General features: G+C 55.2%; 1 protein-coding gene across 11 annotated transcripts; it reads right to left on the reverse strand.

Moving 5' to 3' along the window:
- Window positions 1-1,496: 1,496 nt before the first annotated feature.
- ST6GALNAC6 (ST6 N-acetylgalactosaminide alpha-2,6-sialyltransferase 6) lies at window positions 1,497-20,110 on the reverse strand. Of its 11 annotated transcripts, XM_045082457.1 has the most exons (8): window positions 14,454-14,611; window positions 13,248-13,304; window positions 11,546-11,636; window positions 9,542-9,721; window positions 7,015-7,421; window positions 3,739-3,846; window positions 3,378-3,403; window positions 2,892-3,033 (listed from the first exon to the last, which is right to left on the reverse strand). In XM_045082457.1, exons 2-7 carry the CDS (start codon window positions 13,271-13,273, stop codon window positions 3,400-3,402), a joined length of 816 nt encoding a protein of 271 aa, XP_044938392.1. In that variant the 5' UTR covers window positions 13,274-13,304; window positions 14,454-14,611; the 3' UTR covers window positions 2,892-3,033; window positions 3,378-3,399. The 11 variants fall into 11 exon arrangements, with proteins under 11 accessions (XP_004757297.2, XP_004757300.2, XP_044938386.1 ...); XM_004757240.3 differs by lacking the exons at window positions 3,378-3,403; window positions 14,454-14,611 and adding an exon at window positions 18,151-20,110 and having other exon boundaries at window positions 1,497-3,029; XM_045082453.1 differs by lacking the exon at window positions 3,378-3,403 and having other exon boundaries at window positions 2,719-3,033.
- Between the last annotated feature and the right edge of the window lie 88 nt (window positions 20,111-20,198).

Here is a 20,198-nt window from a genome sequence, read left to right on the forward strand (position 1 = left end):
GAGCAGACCAAAGGGCCACAGTGTTCTGGGAGAGAAACTACCGTGAAACCTCTGCCTGCACCCAGATTCCCAGAAGCCTTTACGTGGGACTGAAGTGGGCCATACTGCCGGCTCTCCATTCCTATGCAAGGTCTTAGCCCTCCCCCCACCCCGTGTAAGGACTTTGCAAGAGTCCCTGTCCCTCTGACAGGCCAACCACCACCGCCATTACTGTACCTGGTGAGCCGTGGCCTCCTGTCCATCCTGCTGCTGGCCAAGGGCTGTGACTTAGCCTATCTTGTGCTGATACTCAGGGCCTTCTCCCGTCTGGCCCCAAGCAGTCTCCTCTCCCACTGCTCCCTCCTTCTGTGGGCTCACTGCTGACTTGAGTGGGGTCCCCCCCCTCCAGGCTTTTGTTCAGGCCCTTCTCCCCACCCCACAGTCCCTCCCTCGCCAGTTGCACTCAGGGCAGCGCATGGCTTGGGGCTGCCTAGCGCATGAACCTATAGTTGAGCAAGAGACAAACGCAGTGTGTCCCTCTCACCTCGCAGCTCTGTGGCCCACCCTCCAAGCTGGCCCTGTGCCCGGGGAGAGCTCTTCCCCCACGGTCCCCCGCAGCCCGCCCTCATCTCACACAGGGCCCTTTGTCAGGCCTCCGCTCCCAAGGGCATCTTATCTGCCTAAACAGGTTGTAATCAGCCAGGGTCACAGACCCCCTTCCTCTTGCCAACACTGAGTAAACAAACCCTTTTGCCTAGAGGGTGGCGGCAGCTCTCTGGAGTCCAGGACTCACCAGGCTCCTCCCAGGGCCGCAGCCCTGCAGCCTCCTTCCCGCTGGGCCCTGCAGGAAATGTCCACTCCCTGCCCTCAGCACCCCCAGGCTCTGGAGCCAAATCCGAGCACCCCCCCGCGACCACCCCACCCCCAACGGCGGTCTCCCCCTCATTTGCTGCTCCTGCTTCCCCCTCCAGTTCCATGAAGCTTTCAGGGTCCGTGTTAGCATTTCCTCCCCTCCCTCGTCTCCCTGCCAGAAGCACTTCCCCCAACTTGTACAGGCCTCCTCCTCATCCTTCGGGCCTCAGAAGAATGTCACCTCTACAAAGTGCCCTGTGTCATTGGCCTGCTGTCCTTAGCACCCTCCAGGGCCTGTCTGGGACGGAGCTGCCAGAGGGCCCCTCCCCTTCCTAGAACTTCCTAGAACCAGGAGAGCAGTGTCTGGACCTGTCTCACCCGTTAGGGAACCAGGGCTCTAAGAGGTGAGGTGACTTGCCTGAGGTCACACAGGAAGTGGGAGGAGGGACTGGAACAGCCAGGTGGGCTTGGTTCAGGAACCCGCACACCTCTGGAGCTCCCAGGTCTCCACCCAAGCTACAAAACGCATGACTCACTGGCAGGCTGCGAAGCTAACCATCCTGTGCGTGAGCTCCCAGGCTGGAGGGCGTGGGCACTGTCCTGAGGAAGCCCATAGCCAGGCCAGAGGGAGCCAAGCTCGATCCCAGAGACAAAGGAAATGGAACCAGAGCTTAGGTGCATTTATTCCTGAACAAATCATTACAAAACCGAGTCTGGGGTACTCACCGGCTCCCAGCCCCCACCCCAATGTGCAAAGGCTTGCTGCTGGCCTCTTCCTCCTCCACCTGACCCCTCCTGTTCCACAGCCTCCTCCAGGAAGCCCTCCAGTCTTCCCTCCCGGACTCTGGAAGAGCAGGGGCAAGTCCACCTCACTGAGGTCCAGCAATAAAGTGCCTGGTGTAGAGTGAGGGGGCAGAACCCAGGCAAAGGGGCTCCCGGCCCCTGAGAGCCTTCCCAGGCCCAGCTGAGGGGAGACCCTTGGATGACTCCAGCAGCTGCAGAAAAAGGGGCTGTGTGAAACCCCAGTTTGGCTGGGATTACCCCTCTTTGGAGTACCCCAAAGGCTACTCCAACAGGTGGAAAGCCTGACTGCTGGATGGCAGAAAAGGGAGCCTGGCTCTTTAAGAGCCAAACTAATGGCAGCTGAGTGGAGGAACTAAGGACACAGCTGAAGGTTTGTTCCTTTCCTATTAGATCCCACCCACCCCCAACCCCTGTAGGAGTTTATGCAAAAATACCCTAAGTTTCCAGGAGGAGGTGAGGAAGAGGACTCCAGACCCCCAAGGAGCTGAGCCCCGCAGCAAGGGGTGGTGGCTGGAGGGGTCCAGTCTTAGGGAAGACAGACCCAAGGAGGTCAGTGGGGAAAGTGGGAAGAGGGCCTCAGACTCCACGTCAGAACCTGACACAGGCAGGAGGGTGACCAGAGAGAGGGCAAGAGTTTTGTCCAAAGCCACTCAGGGCAGAGCCAAGACCCAGATGCTGGCTCCTACCTCTAAGATACCCCCCACAAGCTCCCAAATGCCCTGGCCTCGCCTCCAGACACAACTCCCACTCCCATGCAACCTCTCTTTCTGGCTCTGGGAAGTGAGGAAGCAGCACAGAGTTCCCAGCTCTATAGGACAGGACCCCACCGTCCCAGCCAACAGGGAGTGATGGGGGAGGGGCGGTGTCCATCCTGGGGCTCTGAACCAAGGCCTCATGGGAAAGCACATGTCCTTAGCCTCAGATAACTTCAGAAATACCCTGATTGACTGCTCAGACCCTGACTGGACAAAAAAACACCTCCAACACCCCTGATTAACCACATAGCTCGAATCCAAATCCCTGATTGGTCAAGAGACACCCCCACGCCCTCACTGGCTGGAGGATACAAGGCCCTGATTGGCCCGAAGATACTCCGGCCAGCTCTGATTGGCCACGAGATGGCCCTTGGTTGAGTGGCTGGGAGGAGAGTGGTCTCTCCCTCCTTCCCCCCCCCCCCCACCCCGTGGGAGGTCCACCGGCGGGGTGGCCTAGGTCCAGGAGGGATGGGAGAAGGTGATCCCGTACAGCTGGGCCCAGGAGGAGAAGACCCTCTTCTCGGTGATGAAGCGGTGGTGGTTGCCCTTGCGGCTGTGCTCATTCTGGATGTAGGTGACACACTCGTCCGGCCCCTTGGGCTCATAGTAGTGGTAGGGCATGCGCTGGAGGCGGGGCCGCTGGCTGGGGCAGAACAGATGGGAGCGGTCAGGGCACAGGAGGCACCAGCGGGGCCCGGCCCTTCCAGCTCCTGATTTGCTAGAGGACTTCATTGGGGGAAATCCCTGCCCCTCCCAGGGCCTCAGTTTCCCCATCTGTAAAATGGATGTAGGATGGACGATTTATGACCACCCAACTTTGTTCTTGTTTTTTGTTTCTTGTGGGTTTTTTTGTTTTGTTGTTGTTGTTTTTTAATGACCGAGATTTTTCCTTTCCTTAAGAGGGTGGTAGTGTGGGGTAGTGGTAAGAAGTAAGGCTCTGGAGCCTGGCCCCAGTGCTTACTGTTTGTGGGACCTTAGGCTACTCACAAAATGCCTTCCTCAGTTTTTCTCATCTATGGAACAGAAAGAATAAGACAGCTATCCATGAGGGTCCCTGTGAGAAGTAAACGACATAACAAATAGAGCCAGGCTTGGAACACGGTCAGCACTTGGTGAAGTACACTGTCACCCAGCAGACTTGTCATGTGATGATATTAATGATAGTTATTATTAATATACAAACTCTGGACTCTGGCTGAGTTGGGGGGAGGCCCCCGAGGTAGAAGCCTAGATCGCTGCAGAGCGGTTTGAATGTCAGAAAACAGAAACCCTCAAAGACACCCCCCAGCCAAAATCTCCGGGGTTCCAGCCTGAAACCAGTGACTGGTTGTTGTGGGGGGGGGCTCACCTGCAGTAGTCCGGGGGGACCATGCCATAGACATGCACGTGGTCACACAGCTCCACCGCTATGACCATGGTGAACCAGCCGGTGCTCAACCACGAATGGGACTTCTCCCTGCCGGCAAAGAGGGGGCATGCGGATGGGAAGGAATGGTCAGCCCATCTGGAGTTTCCCAGAACTCTCCCTCCCCCGCCCTAGGGGCCCCGCCCCCACTTCAGGGACCTCCCCCCAGTCCAGCCCCACTGTGGGAGCATGTAACACGCTGGCAGAGGGCTTGTCTGGGCAGAGATGAGGGGTGTGGAGAGAGCTCCTCTGGAGGAACAGCGCATGCTGGGAATCAACTCCTGGAGATTTAGTCACAGCAGAGCAAGTTGTAAGTGACCATGAACTTACTAGACTCATGGTCTTGCTTAAAGGAACTTGCTAGAAGCTGTCCCCACGCTAGGAGCAAACACCTAATGGGAGACTCATCAGAGGTCATGCTGTGACCCCAGGTTCAGAGCAAGGCATAGGAAGGAGCCAAGGGTCTAGAGCTGAGCTGCCCACTGCAGCAGCCAGGAGCCACATGTGGGCGCGACTTGTGGCTAAAATGTGCTATCAGTGTAAAATACACATGTGATGTTTTAGTGTGAAAAAAACACAGAAAATTGGGGCATCTGAGCGGCTCAGTGGGTTAAGCCTCTGCCTTTGGCTCAGTTCATGATCTCGGGGTCCTGGGATCGAGCCCACATTGGGCTCGGGAAGCAGGCTAAGCAGGGAGCCTGCTTCCACCCCTCTCTCTCTGCCTGCCCTTCTCCTTACTTGTGATCTCTCTCTGTCAAATAAATAAAATCTTTAAAAACACACATGCAGGGGCGCCTGGGTGGCTCAGTGGGTTAAGCCGCTGCCTTCGGCTCAGGTCATGATCTTAGGATCCTGGGATCAAGTCCCACATCGGGCTCTCTGCTCAGCGGGGAGCCTGCCTCTCTACCTACTTGTGATCTCTCTGTCAGATAAATAAAATTTTTTTTTTTTTTTAATATTTTATTTATTTATTTGACAGTGAGAGATCACAAGTAGGCAGAGAGGCAGGCAGAGAGAGAGGAAGGGAAGCAGGCTACCTGCTGAGCAGAAAGCCCAATGTGGGGCTCGATCCCAGGACCCTGATCATGACCTGAACCGAAGGCAACGGCTTAACCCACTGAGCCACCCAGGTGCCCCAGATAAATAAAATCTTAAACACACACACACACACAGAAAATATCACTGGTGGTTTTTGACTATATGTTTAACTAAAAATAGTTTGGATATATTTAATGGAAGGTGGTTCTTTGTAAAGTTTTTTGTTGTTTTTTTTTTTTTATATTTATTTATTTGACAGAGAGAGACACAGCAAGAGAGGGAACACTAGCAGGGGGAGCAGCACGAGGGAGAGGGAGAAGCAGGCTTCCTGCCAAGCAGGGAGCCCGATGTGGGGCTCAGTCTCAGGACCCCTGGGATCATGACGGGAGCCAAAGGCAGACGCTTAATGACTGAGCCACCCAGGCGCCCCCTTTGGGAAGTTTAAATAGAAAATAAACCTCTCAGGAGACTGACAAAGAAAAAGAGAGAAAAGACATAAATTACCAATATCAAGAATAAAACAGAGACTATCCTCACAGACCCTGCAGATATGGAAGAGCGGTAAGCAAATCATAAACAATTATGTACATAAATTTCCCAACTTAGATGAAATAGGCCAATTCCTTGAAAATCAAGATGAAACCAAAACTCAGTCAATATGAAACAGATTAACCTAAGTATGTGTAACTATTAAGAAATTGAATTCATCATTCAAAACCTTCAAAAAAGAACTCTCCAGGCCTAGACAGTTTCACTGGCAAATTCTACCAAACATTTAAAGAAGAAATAGCACCAATTCTACACATTTTTCTGAGGCCAGCATTACCCATAAGACCAAAGCCAGGCAAAGACAGTAGAAAACCACAGATTGATATCTCTTGTGAACACAGACACAAAAATCTCAAAAAAATATTAGCATATCATATCCAGCACTATATAAAATAATACACTACAACCAAGTGAAGTTTATTCTAATAATACAAGTCTGATTCAATATTCAAAAATCAATCAATATTCAAAAATATACATGGTGGCATAATCCACCATACTTATAGCCTTAAGGAAAACCAAATAAGCATATCAACTGATACAGAAAAACACTTGATAAAACTTAATATCCAATAATGATAAAAACTCTTAGCAAATTAGAGGAGGGAACTTCTTCAACTCAATAAAGGACAGCTAAAAACTACAGCTAACAACTTATTCAATGATGAAAGACCAAATGTTTTCCCACTGAGACTGGAACCAAGGCCAAGGGTGTCTATTCTCACCACTCTCCATACCATCTGACCTTGTGTCAAAAGTCCTAGCCAACGTAATAAGGCAAGAAAAAGAAATAAGAAGCATACCACTGGAAAGGAAGAAATAAAACTATTCTGAATTACATATCCTTATGATATGATTACATGTATAGAAAATCCCAATGAAGCTGGGAAAATCTCCCAGAACCAGTAACTAAGTTTGGCAGGATTATAGGATACAAAGTCAAGACACAAAAATCAATCATATTTCTGTATATCAGCAATGAGTAATTGGGAACCCCCTAAAATTTTAAATACAATTTACAATAGCTCCTTCAAATCTTAACTATTTAGGGATAAAACAAAGTATAGGATCTCTATGCTGGATGTATTGGGTTAAATAAAATATATTAAGATTAATTTCACCTGTTTCTTTCTACTTTATTAATTTGGCTACTACAGAAATTTAAATGACATATATGGCTTGCATTATATTTCTACTGGATAGCACTGGCCTAGCTTTTTTGGAGAGATCAGCCAGAAAAGGACATGCTGGCAAAGATGTATTCTTAGGATAGAGCATGCTGGGAGCAACTATATGCCTAAAGTAAGACATGCTCGGTTCAGTGAATACCGGCCATGAGCCATTGGGAGCTCTCCTAGAAAGATGCTAGGCATATGCCATCTTAGAGCAGAGCATGCTGGGAGCCCTGTTCCCTCGGAGCAATGCATGCTGGGAGGAAGCCCTCCTGGCGAGACATGACAGTGCAGAGTATGTTGGAAATAACTCCTGCTACCCTGGAAAACGTGACCAGAGGGTGGCAGGAAGTGATCACACCCTCAGAGCAGTGCATGCTGGGAACAGCAGGCCCTCCAGGCCGAGAATGCCGATGGGGAGCGCGGGGCTGGCCAGAGGGGGCAGGCAGGAGGCTGGTACCTGTCCTTGCCCGTCTCACCCCGGAACAGGTCGTCAAACTGGCGCATGCGGCCGGGAGAGACGGCATAGGCCTCCATGTTGGGGAACACCAGGCCTGCCCGCTGGATGACACGCACAAGGCTGCCCTGGGGCTTCTGCATCTTGTTCGGGGGCCCCCAGAAGATGAACACGGTTTCGGGGGTCCGGTTGACGAACTCCTGGGGCCTCCGCAGCACACGGAACACGCTGGAATGGGCGACCACGCGGAAGGTGGTCTTGTTGCCTACGTCGGCTGAGTAGCCCGTGGTGGGCGCATCGTTCATGCGGATTGTGCACTCGGCTCGCTCAATCTCGGGGCCCAGTTTGGTTCCCAGCAGGTGGCTAGAGCTGGTGACGATCACACACTGGTGGCACCGGGAGGGCAGCGTCTGGGAGGGGGCGAGCAAAGTCAACACTGTCTGTCATGTCCACTCAATGCCTGTACATCCAGGCCTCTTGGAGGCAGGAATTAATTTGCCCATTTTATTTTACTTACTTATTGTGATGGGGGGAGGGGTGGGCAGAGGGAGAGAAAGAATCTTAAGCAGGCTCGATGCCAAGCATGGAGCCCGACGTCGGGCTCAAGATCATGGCCAGAGCCACAATCGAGAGTCAAACACCCAACTGAACGAGCCACCCAGGTAACGTTATTTTGCCCATTTTAAAGACAAGGAAACTGTCAAAGGCTGTTCCTTTGACAATAAATATTACAGCAACTGGCTAATGGCCAAATATTAGGGACAGAGCAATGAATAAAAGGGACCCCCCTTCTGCCTTCAAAAGGCTCATCGTCAGAGAGACAGACAGTGAACAAGTAAAAAACTAATGGCAAGTGGTGAGTGAAACATGCTACAAAGACAATGCAGTTCGGGCAAGGGATCAAGAGCGACAGGGGTGGGGGCTACTCTAGGAAGATCTGGCAGGGCAGGGCAGGGCAGTGAGGGGCCCTCAGAGCTGAGACTTGGAAGATGACGAGGAACCATGTAGGAAAGTTAACAAGGCAGGAAAAACAGCAAGACCAGAGGCTCTTATGTGGGAATGACCACAGTGTGTTGACAGGCAAAAGAAGGCCACTCGGCTGGGGCAGAGTGAAGGAACAGGAGGACAGGACAGTCATGCAGGGATGTCCCCAAAGTCACACAGCAGAGAAGGGTAGTACCTGGGTAGGAACCCAGGTCTACCTGACCACAGAGCCCGAGCCCAGTCCAGTTCCCCTAAGAGGACATCCTTCCCAGGGCACCACCCACAAACACCACCCCGCCTTGTCAGTCCGACAGGGTGTGGAAGCCCCTCTGGGCCTTTGTTTCCCCACTGGAGAATCAGTCAGAACCACATGTTCTCTGGGGCCTAATTTCTTGCCATGGAATTCCTGTTTACCCTTTAAGCCCAAGCTCAGGAGCTACGTCCTTCCGGCAGTCCTCCCTGAGTCCCTGCTCTGAGATCTGATGGCGGATCCCATGGACCTCAAATCTTGACTGTTCCAGCTTTCCCGAGCTCTACTGGCATCCCTGTCTATAAGCCCAGTGCTGCCTCATTCCCTTTTTCCCGTGTCGCCCACTCTCAAGCTCTTCTGCTTTCTTCCAGGTTCCATTATTTTTATTTTAAGAGTTCTTAGGGTCTGGAGACAGATGCTGATCGGTCTCTGAAGACCTGCTAATGGGCCCTTTCCAGTAAGGGTGTATTCAGATCCTGAGAAATTCAGGAGGATTTGTGAGGGAGGAGAGGGAGGCAGGCACAGATTGGAAGACCTCCTCCTCCTGGAAGGTGGGAGTTCATATTCCAGGCCAACGATTATATCCTTGGCCTCCTAGAAAACATTTAGGGCTTAGAGGCTTCTAGGGTGGACCCCCAAAACACAACGTCAGTCTCATGGCTATGCAAGGCAAACAGAAGTCCTGGGAATAATGTTTGGGTTCTCTACTGAGCTGCACCTCTGGGAGGTGGGGGGCAATACTGTGGCTCCTCCCCTCCCTGGCTGTGTGGCTTTGGACAAATGACTTTACCTCTCTGAGTCTTGGTTTCTCCATCTCTTCAAGGGAGCTAACGATGCCGACCTCCCAGGGTCGGTATGATGATTACCACTAATTACAGTACCCAGCACACAGCAGGCAACGGACAACGGACAGCCATTATTATGACTGTTTCTGTATTGTCAGGCCCTCCAGTGCTCAGCTTCCAAACCATGTGTGGAATCCCCAGCAGGGAGAGATCAGGGAAAACCAGAGACATCTCTCCTTAGGGATTCTGACTCACTACGCAGTAAGGTATCAGGGCTAAAAATGGGACCTTGAAGAAAATGGAGGCCCAGAGGGGGACAAGGGCACCTGTTCGAGGTCACACAGCCAACAGGGGGCTGAAGGAACTGGAAGCCAGGGCCTTGACTCTCATTTAGGAAGAACGGAAATAGCAGAGAGAAGAGGTAGAGGAGGTGGGAACAGAGATGGCGGGCCGCGGGGTGGGTCAGCTGTCAGCCGGGTCTCGGGGAGCCCCCCCAGAGCTGTCGCGCTACCTTGTTGCCGAGAATCGGGACATACGCGTCGGTGATGCTCCACTTCCTGACGTTGATGGGCTTGCGGGTGCGGCCCCGCAGGGAGCCGTAATGGAAGACCTCACTGGCACTGTTGGAGCTGTAGAGGATGAGGATGGTGATGAGGGCGAAGAGAACCACGAACACTGCTGAGCGCTGCTCCTGGAGAGGGGAGAGGCCACTGAGCGCCCAGCCGCCATACAGGCCTCCGCCTCGTCCTTGTCACCTGCCTTGCCCGGCTCCCTCCTGCTCATCCTTCCAGACCAGCTCAGACACCACCCCCTCCGGCCCCCTGAGCGCCCCCATCCCAGCACCGGTCCCGCTGCATTCAAACTGCCACCCCCCTCTCCCCGCCCCGTAAGACCATAACCTCTGAGGGCTGGGACCGAGACAGCCTCCACGGCCACCGTGTCCCAGCTCCCGGATTACAGAAGCCCAGGGGGTTCTCTGGGAGGATTCGCTGGATTGGATTGCATGTGTCAGAGGGATCCCTCCGGGGGCAGCTGGAAGAATGCTTGGAGACAGCTGGGGCATTCAAGGGACAGGGCTCAAGATCTTCCTTCCCCAAACAGGAATTCCCTGTAATATTTATCTTTCATTAAGCCTGGAGGGGATGGATCTGGTCAGGAATCGCGGTGCATGGGCACTCAGAGCCCAGCGTGTCACCGAAAGGGCAGGAAAGGGATATCCAAAGTATCTGCTGGGACTAATCCGCCCAGGCCCTGCACGGCCAGGCAAGATCTGGAAGTCCTGGCTCCTTGTGCTAAGACCCCCATGCTGCTTGTTCACGTATCGCCTCTCAGGTCCAAGCTCACCCTCTTTGCCTGCTCTGCGAAAATGGGCCTGGGCCCTTACATGTGTTTCTTTGCCAGTTAATTGCAGATTGAGCTTTGTTGGTAAATGGCACTGGAGAGGCAGTTCAGGAGAAAAGGAGTTTGCTTCCTGAGGCTGGGGGGCCTGACGCATGGTCCGTGCCCTTGCCCCTCCACAGTGCAGGGCTCCCACAGCACTTGCTCCAGCCCCGGTGCCCGGTGGCCAGGAGCTGCCAGCAGCTAGCAGCTGGACGCACTCCGCAGCTCCCCTCCAACCCCCTTTCCTTGCCTTCAGGCAGGCTGGAAGCAGAGTGCCTCCGGCTCCCGCTGTGATCACAGCTTCTCCAGAGTTCAGCTCGGACTGTACACTCAAACACCAGAGGCCATAGGCTCCCTCCCTGGAGCAGTTCTGTATGGGCTCCGAGTGTCTCTTGGGAGTGGCAGCCTTCCCTGTAACTCAGGGGGTGGTTTTATGACAACTTTAGGCCAACTCCACTGGCCCAGGGCCACAGTGGGTTCTCTGCCATCCTGTGGGCCACAGCTGTGCCCTAGACCTCAGCCCTGCAGGTGGGGCCTGCTCCTTTCTGTATTCCTTAGAATTCCAAGTCCTCATTACTCTGATGCCTGGCTGTTGCAGAGAATTCTTTCCCCTAATCTTTCCCTGTTCAAATGACTGTGTGCTTTCCCTCTCCCAATCAGACCCAGATCGATATGCCCACATCACACTACTCCAACCCTCGGGCTCTGCGGTGGATCCCTGGAAAGGGGTGCATGGGGCTGGGCACATAGTAGGTGCTCAGGAAAACATGAATGCATGGATCACTCTGACACCCTCAGGGTGCTGCTCACAACATCCTGTCCTCTTTGACTCTGACCATTGCCCCTCCCCCCCCCACCCTTCACAGTCACCTTCTTGGCCCATCCTTTACCACAGATGGACCAGTCAAAACTAGGAAGAGAGAGGTGGACCAAGTCCGGAGAGAGACAGGGGCTTGACCAAAGCCAGAGATCAGTGGCCACAGCAGAGCTTAAGCCATGGCCTCTCAGGCATCAGGCACTTCTTGGTAGGGGAGAGACACTGGTGGTGGCCTGGGTCTGAGGCAGGTCCAAAGGAGCCCATTTCGCTGAGGAAGTAAAAGGCTGAGATGGGGACAGGAAGTGAAGGGGGACTCACTTTGTTGCTACTCATCTCTCTCCGGCGTCTGCTGAGGGGCAGGGGCCGGCGTCCTGCAGGTGGCCCAGGGGGCAGGGATGTGGGGTCACACCTACAAGTCACAGAAAGGTTACAGCTTGGGAGCTCTCCCTCTAGCACAGCTAGTCAAAGGCTACACCGTCCCCACCCTACCAGCCCTCCTACCCATCCACGACTTCAAGGCTCTTCATTTTGCAGAGAAAGGTACTGAGACCCAGAAAGGGCAGGAACCTGCCCGTGGTCACAGAGCCGGGTGGTGGCAGAGCCCTGCCTCTCTCCTTGCCCCTTGTTCTCTTCCACTCTGCTCCCTGAGCAGGGGCCTCCCCATACTTTCGCTCTTTTAGACAGCTGGCAGGCCTTAAAGCTGACTCCCCTGCTGGGGGCTTGTCCCCCACCCAGCAAGAGCCCCATGCATTCCTATCCCAAAGCAATATTCCTTCTAGGTCCCCAGACTCCTCTGCACAGGCACCCTTCCAGATCTTGCACAAACTGTCCCTTCTATCTAGAACAACTGCCCTCTTGCACCCTGCTCATGCCCTCTCATCCTCCAAGCCTGGGGTAGGCCAGCAACTTCCTGTGTGTCACCTCCTGGCTAGGCTAAGAGCTCTCTGAGGGTGGGGTGGGTACAGATCCTCAGTCACACTCTCCCCCTGTGCCTCCAAAGCCACGGGATTGGGTGCAGGAGGTTCAGTGAATGATTCCGCTAATTAACAATGAGATCTTGGGGGGTTAAGGGCACAACTCACCAATGGGCTATAATTACAGCCCCACCCTCAGGGGTGGGGGTGGGGGGCTCCTGTGATGATGCAGCCCAGGACAGCCCTTCCTTCCTGCCCATCTGCCCTCAGCGGCCGGTGCTGCGAGGGGACATTCTCACAGGCCCTAGCTCCCCTCCAGACCTCAATTTCCCCACCTGTCAAAAGGGAGTAAGTACTTGCAACCCGCCACCTCCAGCAGATTCAAGGACAGAGGAAGAATGTGCAGAGGGACAACCAGGGCCCCGGGCTCCCCAGCTCTGTCCTCCCCTCCAGGGGCCTCCCAGCTCCCGCCACTATCTCCGCCCCCTGACCTGGCCGCTGTTTACTCCTACACTGCCACCAGGAATAGCCATAGAACCTCAGGCCAAAGGAGGCTCCCCCCAATGCCGCTCCTGATTGGTTGACCCCCGACTCCGCCCACTTCCCTGCCCCGCCCCTTCCCCGCGGGAGCCCCCCCTCCTCCCCGGCCAGGTCTCAGATTTCTCCCGGGCTGGAGGGCCCATCAAGGAGTTCACGGGGCCTCTCACTGGGTCCAGTGCCCGCGATACAGATCAGGAAACTGAGGCTCATTAGAAGAGAAAAGCAGCTTGTCTTTGGACTCACAGCCCATTATGGCGCAAGACGGGAGTCCAGAATCCCAGGGTCGCACCCATCAGCGTTGACCCTCTGGCCGTTCAGGCCCTCACGGTCCAGCTGTCTCTGAGCGGAGCCTTTCCTCTCACTACCGTTTCCTTCTTATGCCCCACGCTCCAGAAACACCACGGATCTCCAGTTCCCAGGCCCACCCCTACTTTCCCACCTTTGCCTGAGCAGTGCCCTCAGCCAGGACCACCGACCCTCTGGTCAGCCCCGTCACAATCCTGCTCTGAGAAGGCCATGGTCACAGCATCTCAGGTGCCAGTGCGAATCCCGGTTCCACCACTTACTGGCTGAGGGGCCTCGGGCAAGCCATGTGACCTCTCTGAGCCTCAGTTTCCTCATCTCTGAAATGGGAATAATAAGAGTAGGTAACTTACAGGGTTGTTGAAAGGATTCAAGCAGATGTGGCAAGGGAAGCACCGGGCTTGAAAGTGCTTGGTCAGTGCCTGTCAGTAGCTGTTCGTCTCGTGGTTATTCATTGTTGGGGGCCTGCCTCACCTTGAGCTTGCGAGGGAAACACTGCCCCTTCTCCGACACCTAGCCTAGCTACTTCCCTCTAATATCGAGGAAGGCGTGCAGGGAGCCACACTGCGCATCACCCACTCACCCCATCCTCCCGGCAACGCTGCAAGGGAAGGACTCTTACTCCCCATTTCACAGATAAGGAGACTGAGGTTCAGAGAGGCAGAGCTGCCCAGAGTCTTCCGGGGAGCCTTGTTTACAGTCTTGTTCTCAGGGAGCAGCCTGGGGCTGAGCTTGCCGGGATCTCCCTCCAGGATCTCCCGGGACTGGAATGGGTCAGAGGCCACCAAGTGTGTGCTCAGCACCTGGCCTAGCACTAGGGAGCAGGCCTGCTGGGAAGAGACTTGCTCAGGCTGGGGAGGCCTGGGGAGTTGGCAGCCCAGAGTGCGGGGCCAGGAGTGTGGCCTCAGCCCGGAGGCTGGCAGAGCAGGAGGGCTGAGTCCCTGCGCTAAGGGTGGGGGCCACACCCTGCTCTCTTTTGGGGGGCTTTGCCTCTCTCGGCGTGGGGGAGTCCTACGGCAGGGTCGAGACGCCCCCACGAGCCTCGTGGGAGGAGGGCTCTGGGGAGAAGGGGGAGGGAGGCTCCTAATGTCTACATGGGGGGTCGCTGAGCCCGTGGGTCCACTGGCGGGGTGCGACTCACCCTCTACGCCCCCTTTGGCGCTGACCACCTCCCCCAGTTCCCGCACTCCGGGAGGTCTACAGCCCTAGCCCTAGCTGGGAAGAGGAGGGAGGCAGGACGGCGGCAGGTCCCCGAGCTCTAACGATGGAGTCAGCGGCAGGGGCCCCGCGAACCCTGCGACAGCCCATGGGCGCGAGGACCGGGATCTCCAGGCGCGACTGCCGGGAGTGGGTCTAGGGGAAATCTGGGGCCCCGCATCTTCCCCCGGCCCTGGGGGCTCCCCGCCCCCGCCCCGGGGCGCAGGCAGCGCTCCCCTCCCGCTACCCGCCCCCGCACGGCGCCCGCTCACCTCCCCCGGGGAGCGCCCGGCCCCCCGCGGCCCCCGAGCCCCCTCACAGGGCGCCGGGAGCCGAGAGCCGGGGTCCGCGCTGCTCCGGCCGCCCAGGCCCCGCCGCAGCCCCCGCCCGCCGGGTCCTAGCGCCGCCGCCGCCGCCGCTCGGGCCCAGGCCAGGGAAGCGGGCGGAGCCTGGAGGGGCCGCGGGTGACTCCGCCCCGGGGCGGCGCTGGCGGGGAGGGGTGAGGGGCAGGCGACCCCGGGCCGGGACCGCACTAGCACCGCCCTTGCTCGGATGGGCAGCCTGTAGTGGCAATAACCCCCACCACCACCACCACTACCCCCCCCCCCCCTACAGAACAGCCTTCTGGAGCCGTTCACTGTGAGTCGGAGCCGCTTCTATTCGCTTTATTGCCGCCAGGACCTGGATGGGGAAACTAAGTCCTGGGGCACATTGTGCTTGGAATCAGTCGAGTTTCTCCCTGGGCTCCCCTACCTGGGGCCTCCAGAGCCTTGCATCCACTAGCCACCATGGGTAAACTCGGGGGTCCTCCCTTGGATTCAAGTCTACTGTGCCCTCTGCTAGCTGTTGAAGCTTGCACATCATTTACCCTTCCTCTGCCTCTGGAAAATAGGAAGAACAACCTCATGGGGTGTCGTCAGGATTAAAAATGTTATGTTACTTCTTAGAGTTATCAGGGTATTCGTGACATCGTTTTATGTGATGGTACCCCTGACTGGGACTTGGTCAAACACACAAAGGCACAGCCCAGCTAGAATGAAGGATGCAGAAGCGCTATGCACCGCCAGGAAGAAATATCCAGGATATTTACAGGCTGTTCAGGCGAAGAAAGCAAGTGAAAGAAGTTAATCATTCTGGAAAAGGAAATTGTAAAAATATGCTTTCCGCTCCTGGATATGTATCCTGGAGAAATTCTTGCCACGTGCACAACAAAGTTGGGCGTAGCAGAGCTAGACATAGCACAAAACCGGAAACAGCCCATATATCTGTCAACAGGAGAATGGATTTGTTTCCTTGTCTGGATGCCCAGGTGGGATATTACACAGCAGGGAAAAATGAACGAGCTACAATGACATGGATTTTAGAAACATGAGTGGTGAAAAAGACCAGTCCCAGAAGACAAATAAAACTACATGCTATGTTGTTTGAGCTATAGATGGCAGCCCTCACAACCAGGGAGAGGTTTAGCTTTTTGCCTATTCAAAGGATTAAACTTTTAAAGCAGCAAAAGTCAAGAACATAGCTGTCTCTGTGGGGGAGGCAGGGACTCGGGAAAGGAGAGGAGGAAACACACAGCCATGCAGTTCTAGTACCTTCTGGTCTTTCAGTGGGACATGGGTTTAAGAGGGTCGTTATATTATTATGTTTTGTCACTTGTGAGTATGATGGATGACATCATTTGTATGTATCACAGTATTCAAAAAATAAAAGAGAAGGAGGAGATAAATCAAATGAAAATATGGAGATACCTTCTGCCTATTACTGATTAAAGTGCTAAGAGTGATTGTTTCCGGGGATGCTTGGGTGGCTCAGTTGGTTAAATGTCTGCCTTCAGCTCAGGTCATGAACCCACAGTCCTGGGATGAAGTCCCTCATCCGGGAGCCTGCTTCTCACTCTCCCTGCTTGTGCTTTCTCTCTCTCATTCTGACAAATAAGTAAATAAAATCTTTTTTTTTTTTTTAAAGTGGTCATTTCTGGAATGATAAAATTATGGGCTGCTTTTGTTTTTTTGTGTGTTTTGGGGGTGGGTGCTTAACTATTTTACAGAAATTTTAAGATAGTAGCTACACGATGTTTTTATACTTAAAAACTGAGTTTTTAACTTATAAAAAAATAAACTGCATCTATAACACAATTTCTAAAAAATACATCTATATCTGTAGAATTGTAAATGCACACAAAAGGTCTGGAAGAATCCATACTGGACTACTGGCAGGAGTTCTCCCTGGAGAATAGATACGGGGCAGGAGGGGTAGGTGTTACCTTCACTTTTTGCTTTGTTAAGTTCCAGGCTGTTCACAATGGAGTCATTTGTTAATACTACTTTATGTTCCATTAAAACAAAAGTGGGGGGGGGGGAGGACCCAAGGTTTGTCTTCTAGGCTGTGGAGGCACCCCCAACTGGGCAGGGGGGCTCAGTGGGGAGAGCCAAAGGTGGATTCAAGGCCTCTTGCCCCCCCTGCTGTCCACCTCTATGTGCTTCCTGAGCCCCACTCCACTCCAGCCCCCAAACCTCGCCCTGCCAGCCCGGGGACAGAAAACCACAGGGTAGGGAACAAGGCTGTCCAGTGGGAAGGCTGATGTTGGGGGTTCAGAGAGCAGCCCCTTGTCCAAAGTCACCCTGCAGGTTGGAGGCTGTACGAGAGGCGGGGGCGTCCTGTCCCCAGCTCTGCTTCCTGCCCCAGGCCAATGACACGGACTCCGGAAATCAAGAGTGCAACAGCCCAGCTCCTGGACCAAATCCGGACCTGGAGCTCCCCCCTCAGGCCTGCCATTTCTCTGGGCCCAGACTGACTCCAGGAGGCTCCGCTTCAGGGTCAGCTTCCCTTCCCTGGGCCCCAGGAACAGGAACAACCGTGTCAGTAATCACCAGGGTAAGAGCAGCAGCTCTGGGAGTGTCGGGTGCTTTCTCCTGTGCTAAGCACTTTGCAGACAGACCTCCCCGAATTAAAATGAACTATGAGATGGGTGCTACACTCCAGAGGGAGAAAGTAAGGCTCGGGTGTGGGCAGATGCCCAGGCTGGGATTCCCCCACGCGTGTCTACTGAATAACCATGAGCCGTTCTGCCCCGAAGCCCCAGGCCTGCCTCACGCCCACAGCAGGACTTTCATGGATGGCTGGCCAGTGCTGGAGCTACCCTTTAAACCTGCCCGGAGCGGGTCCTCCCCACAGGGCTGCCCGTCCACGGTCAGGCAGAGGTGGCCTCTGCGTCAGGCCTTCCTGTCCCAGAGTGGGCGTCCTGAGTGGGACCACCCTCCCTTCTGAACCCTTAGCAATCTTTGCCCTAGGAAGAGCCCATCAGGACCTCCTCACCCACCACCAAAGCTCTCAATTTACATGGACTAAAACCAAGGCCCATAGATGGGTCCACACCTGCCCCCGTCTCCCCACTACCTCCTGGGCAGATCCAGTGTGGGACCCAAGCCTGAAAGCTGGAGCCTCTTTCCCTCCAGCTAGAGAAGGAGCCCAAGGGAAGGGCTTCCGGAAGAGAGACCAGTGGGGAGTCCCCAGCGGGTGTAGACCTGCACACAGGAGCTCTCCATAAGCCCGTGTTCCCGAGACCTGGGCAACGGGTCTGCAACCAGGAAGCAGCTGGTTCTAAATAGCAGGCTGGAGTGGTCAGGTAGGCCCGGTGACCTGGGCACAGGAGCCCACCGGTGTCCAGAAGAACCTGTCATCTTCTCTTCATCTGCCTAGATGAGGTTTGAGTGTGAGTTCCTGGCCTGGCCCCAAGTTCCTTCTGAGAACAGACCCCTAATGACACCAGCGCTTCTAGGCTATGAGACTCACCTAGTCTCCCCTCTGACCTCAGGATGAAGTAGATCAGTCCCCAGCAGGCCTGCTAAGGGGACAAAGGGGCAGGGCTGTAGACAGGAAAACAGGGCCCCAAAGAGGGGCCATGAACCATGGTGCCCCAGCCCCACCACACCCCTCAGAGGTGGGAGGAAGCTCCTGCCCCCAGCTCACCTCTCAGAAGCTGCTGGAACTCCAGTGGCCGAGAAGGGGCTGCCTCAGAGGGCCTTCAGCAGGCCCAGAACCAGTCACCGGAGCAGCCAGGGGTCACCCTCCTTGGCCCGGAGAAAGTAGCCGATGGAGTATTCCTGCCAAGTCACCACCCCAGAAAGACACATTATTTAGGCCAACCCAGCAAAAAACATCCCACCCGGGGGCAGGACCAGGACAGAGATTCCTCTGTGCACTGGGCCCAGGGGCTGAGCCAGCATCTCCTGGGGGGACGGAGCAGGAGGAGGCGGCAACCCCTTGGGAGGGGGGTGAGTTCAAATCCTATCAGAACCATCTCTGGTGCTTGGAGACGGGGGATGAGGCTGTGGGCAGGGAGGCAGCTGATGGGGCTGAGAGGTCTTGTAGCGCCTCTGTCCCTGCCAAGGGCAGGGGGACCCGGTTAGCCAGGGAGATCCCTTTGAAAATGACCGGACCCACCTATCAAGTGCCAGCCCTGGGGCCATCTCTCTGAATTCATAAAATCTCATGGGGAGGGACTACTTTTTTTCCCTCTTTTTTTTTAAAGGAGGTTCCATGCCTACTTGGGGCTTGAACTCATGACCCTGAGATCAAGAGCCGCACGCTCTACCAACTGAGCCCGCCAGGCAACCCAGTAGGGACTCCTTTAATACCTTTTACAGATGAGGAAGCTGAGGCCTGGAGGAAGGCACTAATTTGTCAGCATTCCACAGCAGGAGCCGGAGCGAGGCCAGGTCTCTGTTCCAGAGGCATCCCTCTGAGCCTAGGATCTCCCCTTCCCAACCCTCTGCCTGCCGGGTTACATCCCACCCTTACCTCTGCCCAGTACCTGTGCCCAGGCACAGGCTCCTGCCAGGCCAGCAGCTGGGGTGTGGCCAGCAGCCTGCTCCTCTCTACTTCCCAGCTCGGGGCTCTCCTCCCTCCTCCCTCCTCCCACGCCTGCAGAGGCTTCTGGGTCTGCCTGGCACTGGGGAGGGGGGAGGCAGGGCACAAAAGGCAGGGCTGTGGGCCAGGTGCCAGGTCTCCAGCCTCTCTGGAGAAGAGGCTGCAGGCAGGAGGGGAAGCGTGCTGGGTCCCCCAGACTCCCTGACATGACTGGCCCCGTGATCTGTGGGGGTCCAGTGCAAAGTGAAAATCTGCAGCCCCTTCTTAAAAAACATAGTAAGAATTTCAAGCTAACAATAGCAGAGTATTATGCTAAGCATAGGACTCTGAACAGCTGTCCAGTTTATAGGCCCATAAAGCAGGCCCCAAACCCTGGGGCAGGGAGCTAGAACCCCAGGACTCCATTCCAGCTGAGAGCCCAAGGTCCTGGGGTCCTGGTTCTCCTTTAGTCTCCTGGTCTCAGATTAGGAAGGAGGGAAGGAGAGAGGGAGACGTAGTGAAGACCTCTGGGGTCTCTTCCCAGCCCCTTCGTGCAGGGCCCAGGCACTGGGCCTGGCTAGTTGTATCCTGGCTCAGCCAGTGGCTTCTCCTTCTCTGTAAAATGGGCTACCAGTACCCTCCCCCTCCCAGGGTGGCGGCAGACCCTTGCTCACTGGCATTTGCTAAGGATTTACTGGTGGGTCTGCTTCTCCCCCTGCTAGATGAAAAACTAAAACTGAGAGAGGGAAAGCCAGGGCCCTGCCCTCCACCTCCCTTTCCTGCCGTGTGATCAACTCCAGAGTTAATAGGGAATTTTGCTGGTAAGATCCTTGGAATTTAACCCACGGACCAGGGAGACGACATTGGGTGGAGCAGTTTCCGTCCCACCCTGAGTCATTTCCTCCCAGGCCCTCGGCTCTCCCCCCGCTGATGCAGGACAAGGGGTCCCCTGGAAGCCTCTAAGTTGGGGCATTCCCTGAGCCCAGTACAGCCAGGCGGCCAGAGCTCCTGGCCTGGTGGGGACGCAGGTAGGCTCGCGGGAAGGAAACACGGGGGTAGATTAAACAGCCAGAGGCCCAGCCAGCTGTGGGCCTGGGAAGGAGCCCGAGGACTCATCCTGCCCTTGAGTCAACAGGTTATGGGACTGTGGCAGGGAGAGGAGCCCTAAT

This window comes from Mustela putorius, unplaced genomic scaffold (genome assembly GCF_011764305.1).
Source record: "Mustela putorius furo isolate JIRA1106 unplaced genomic scaffold, ASM1176430v1.1 tig00000596_pilon_pilon_pilon, whole genome shotgun sequence".
Lineage (NCBI taxonomy): Eukaryota > Metazoa > Chordata > Mammalia > Carnivora > Mustelidae > Mustela > Mustela putorius.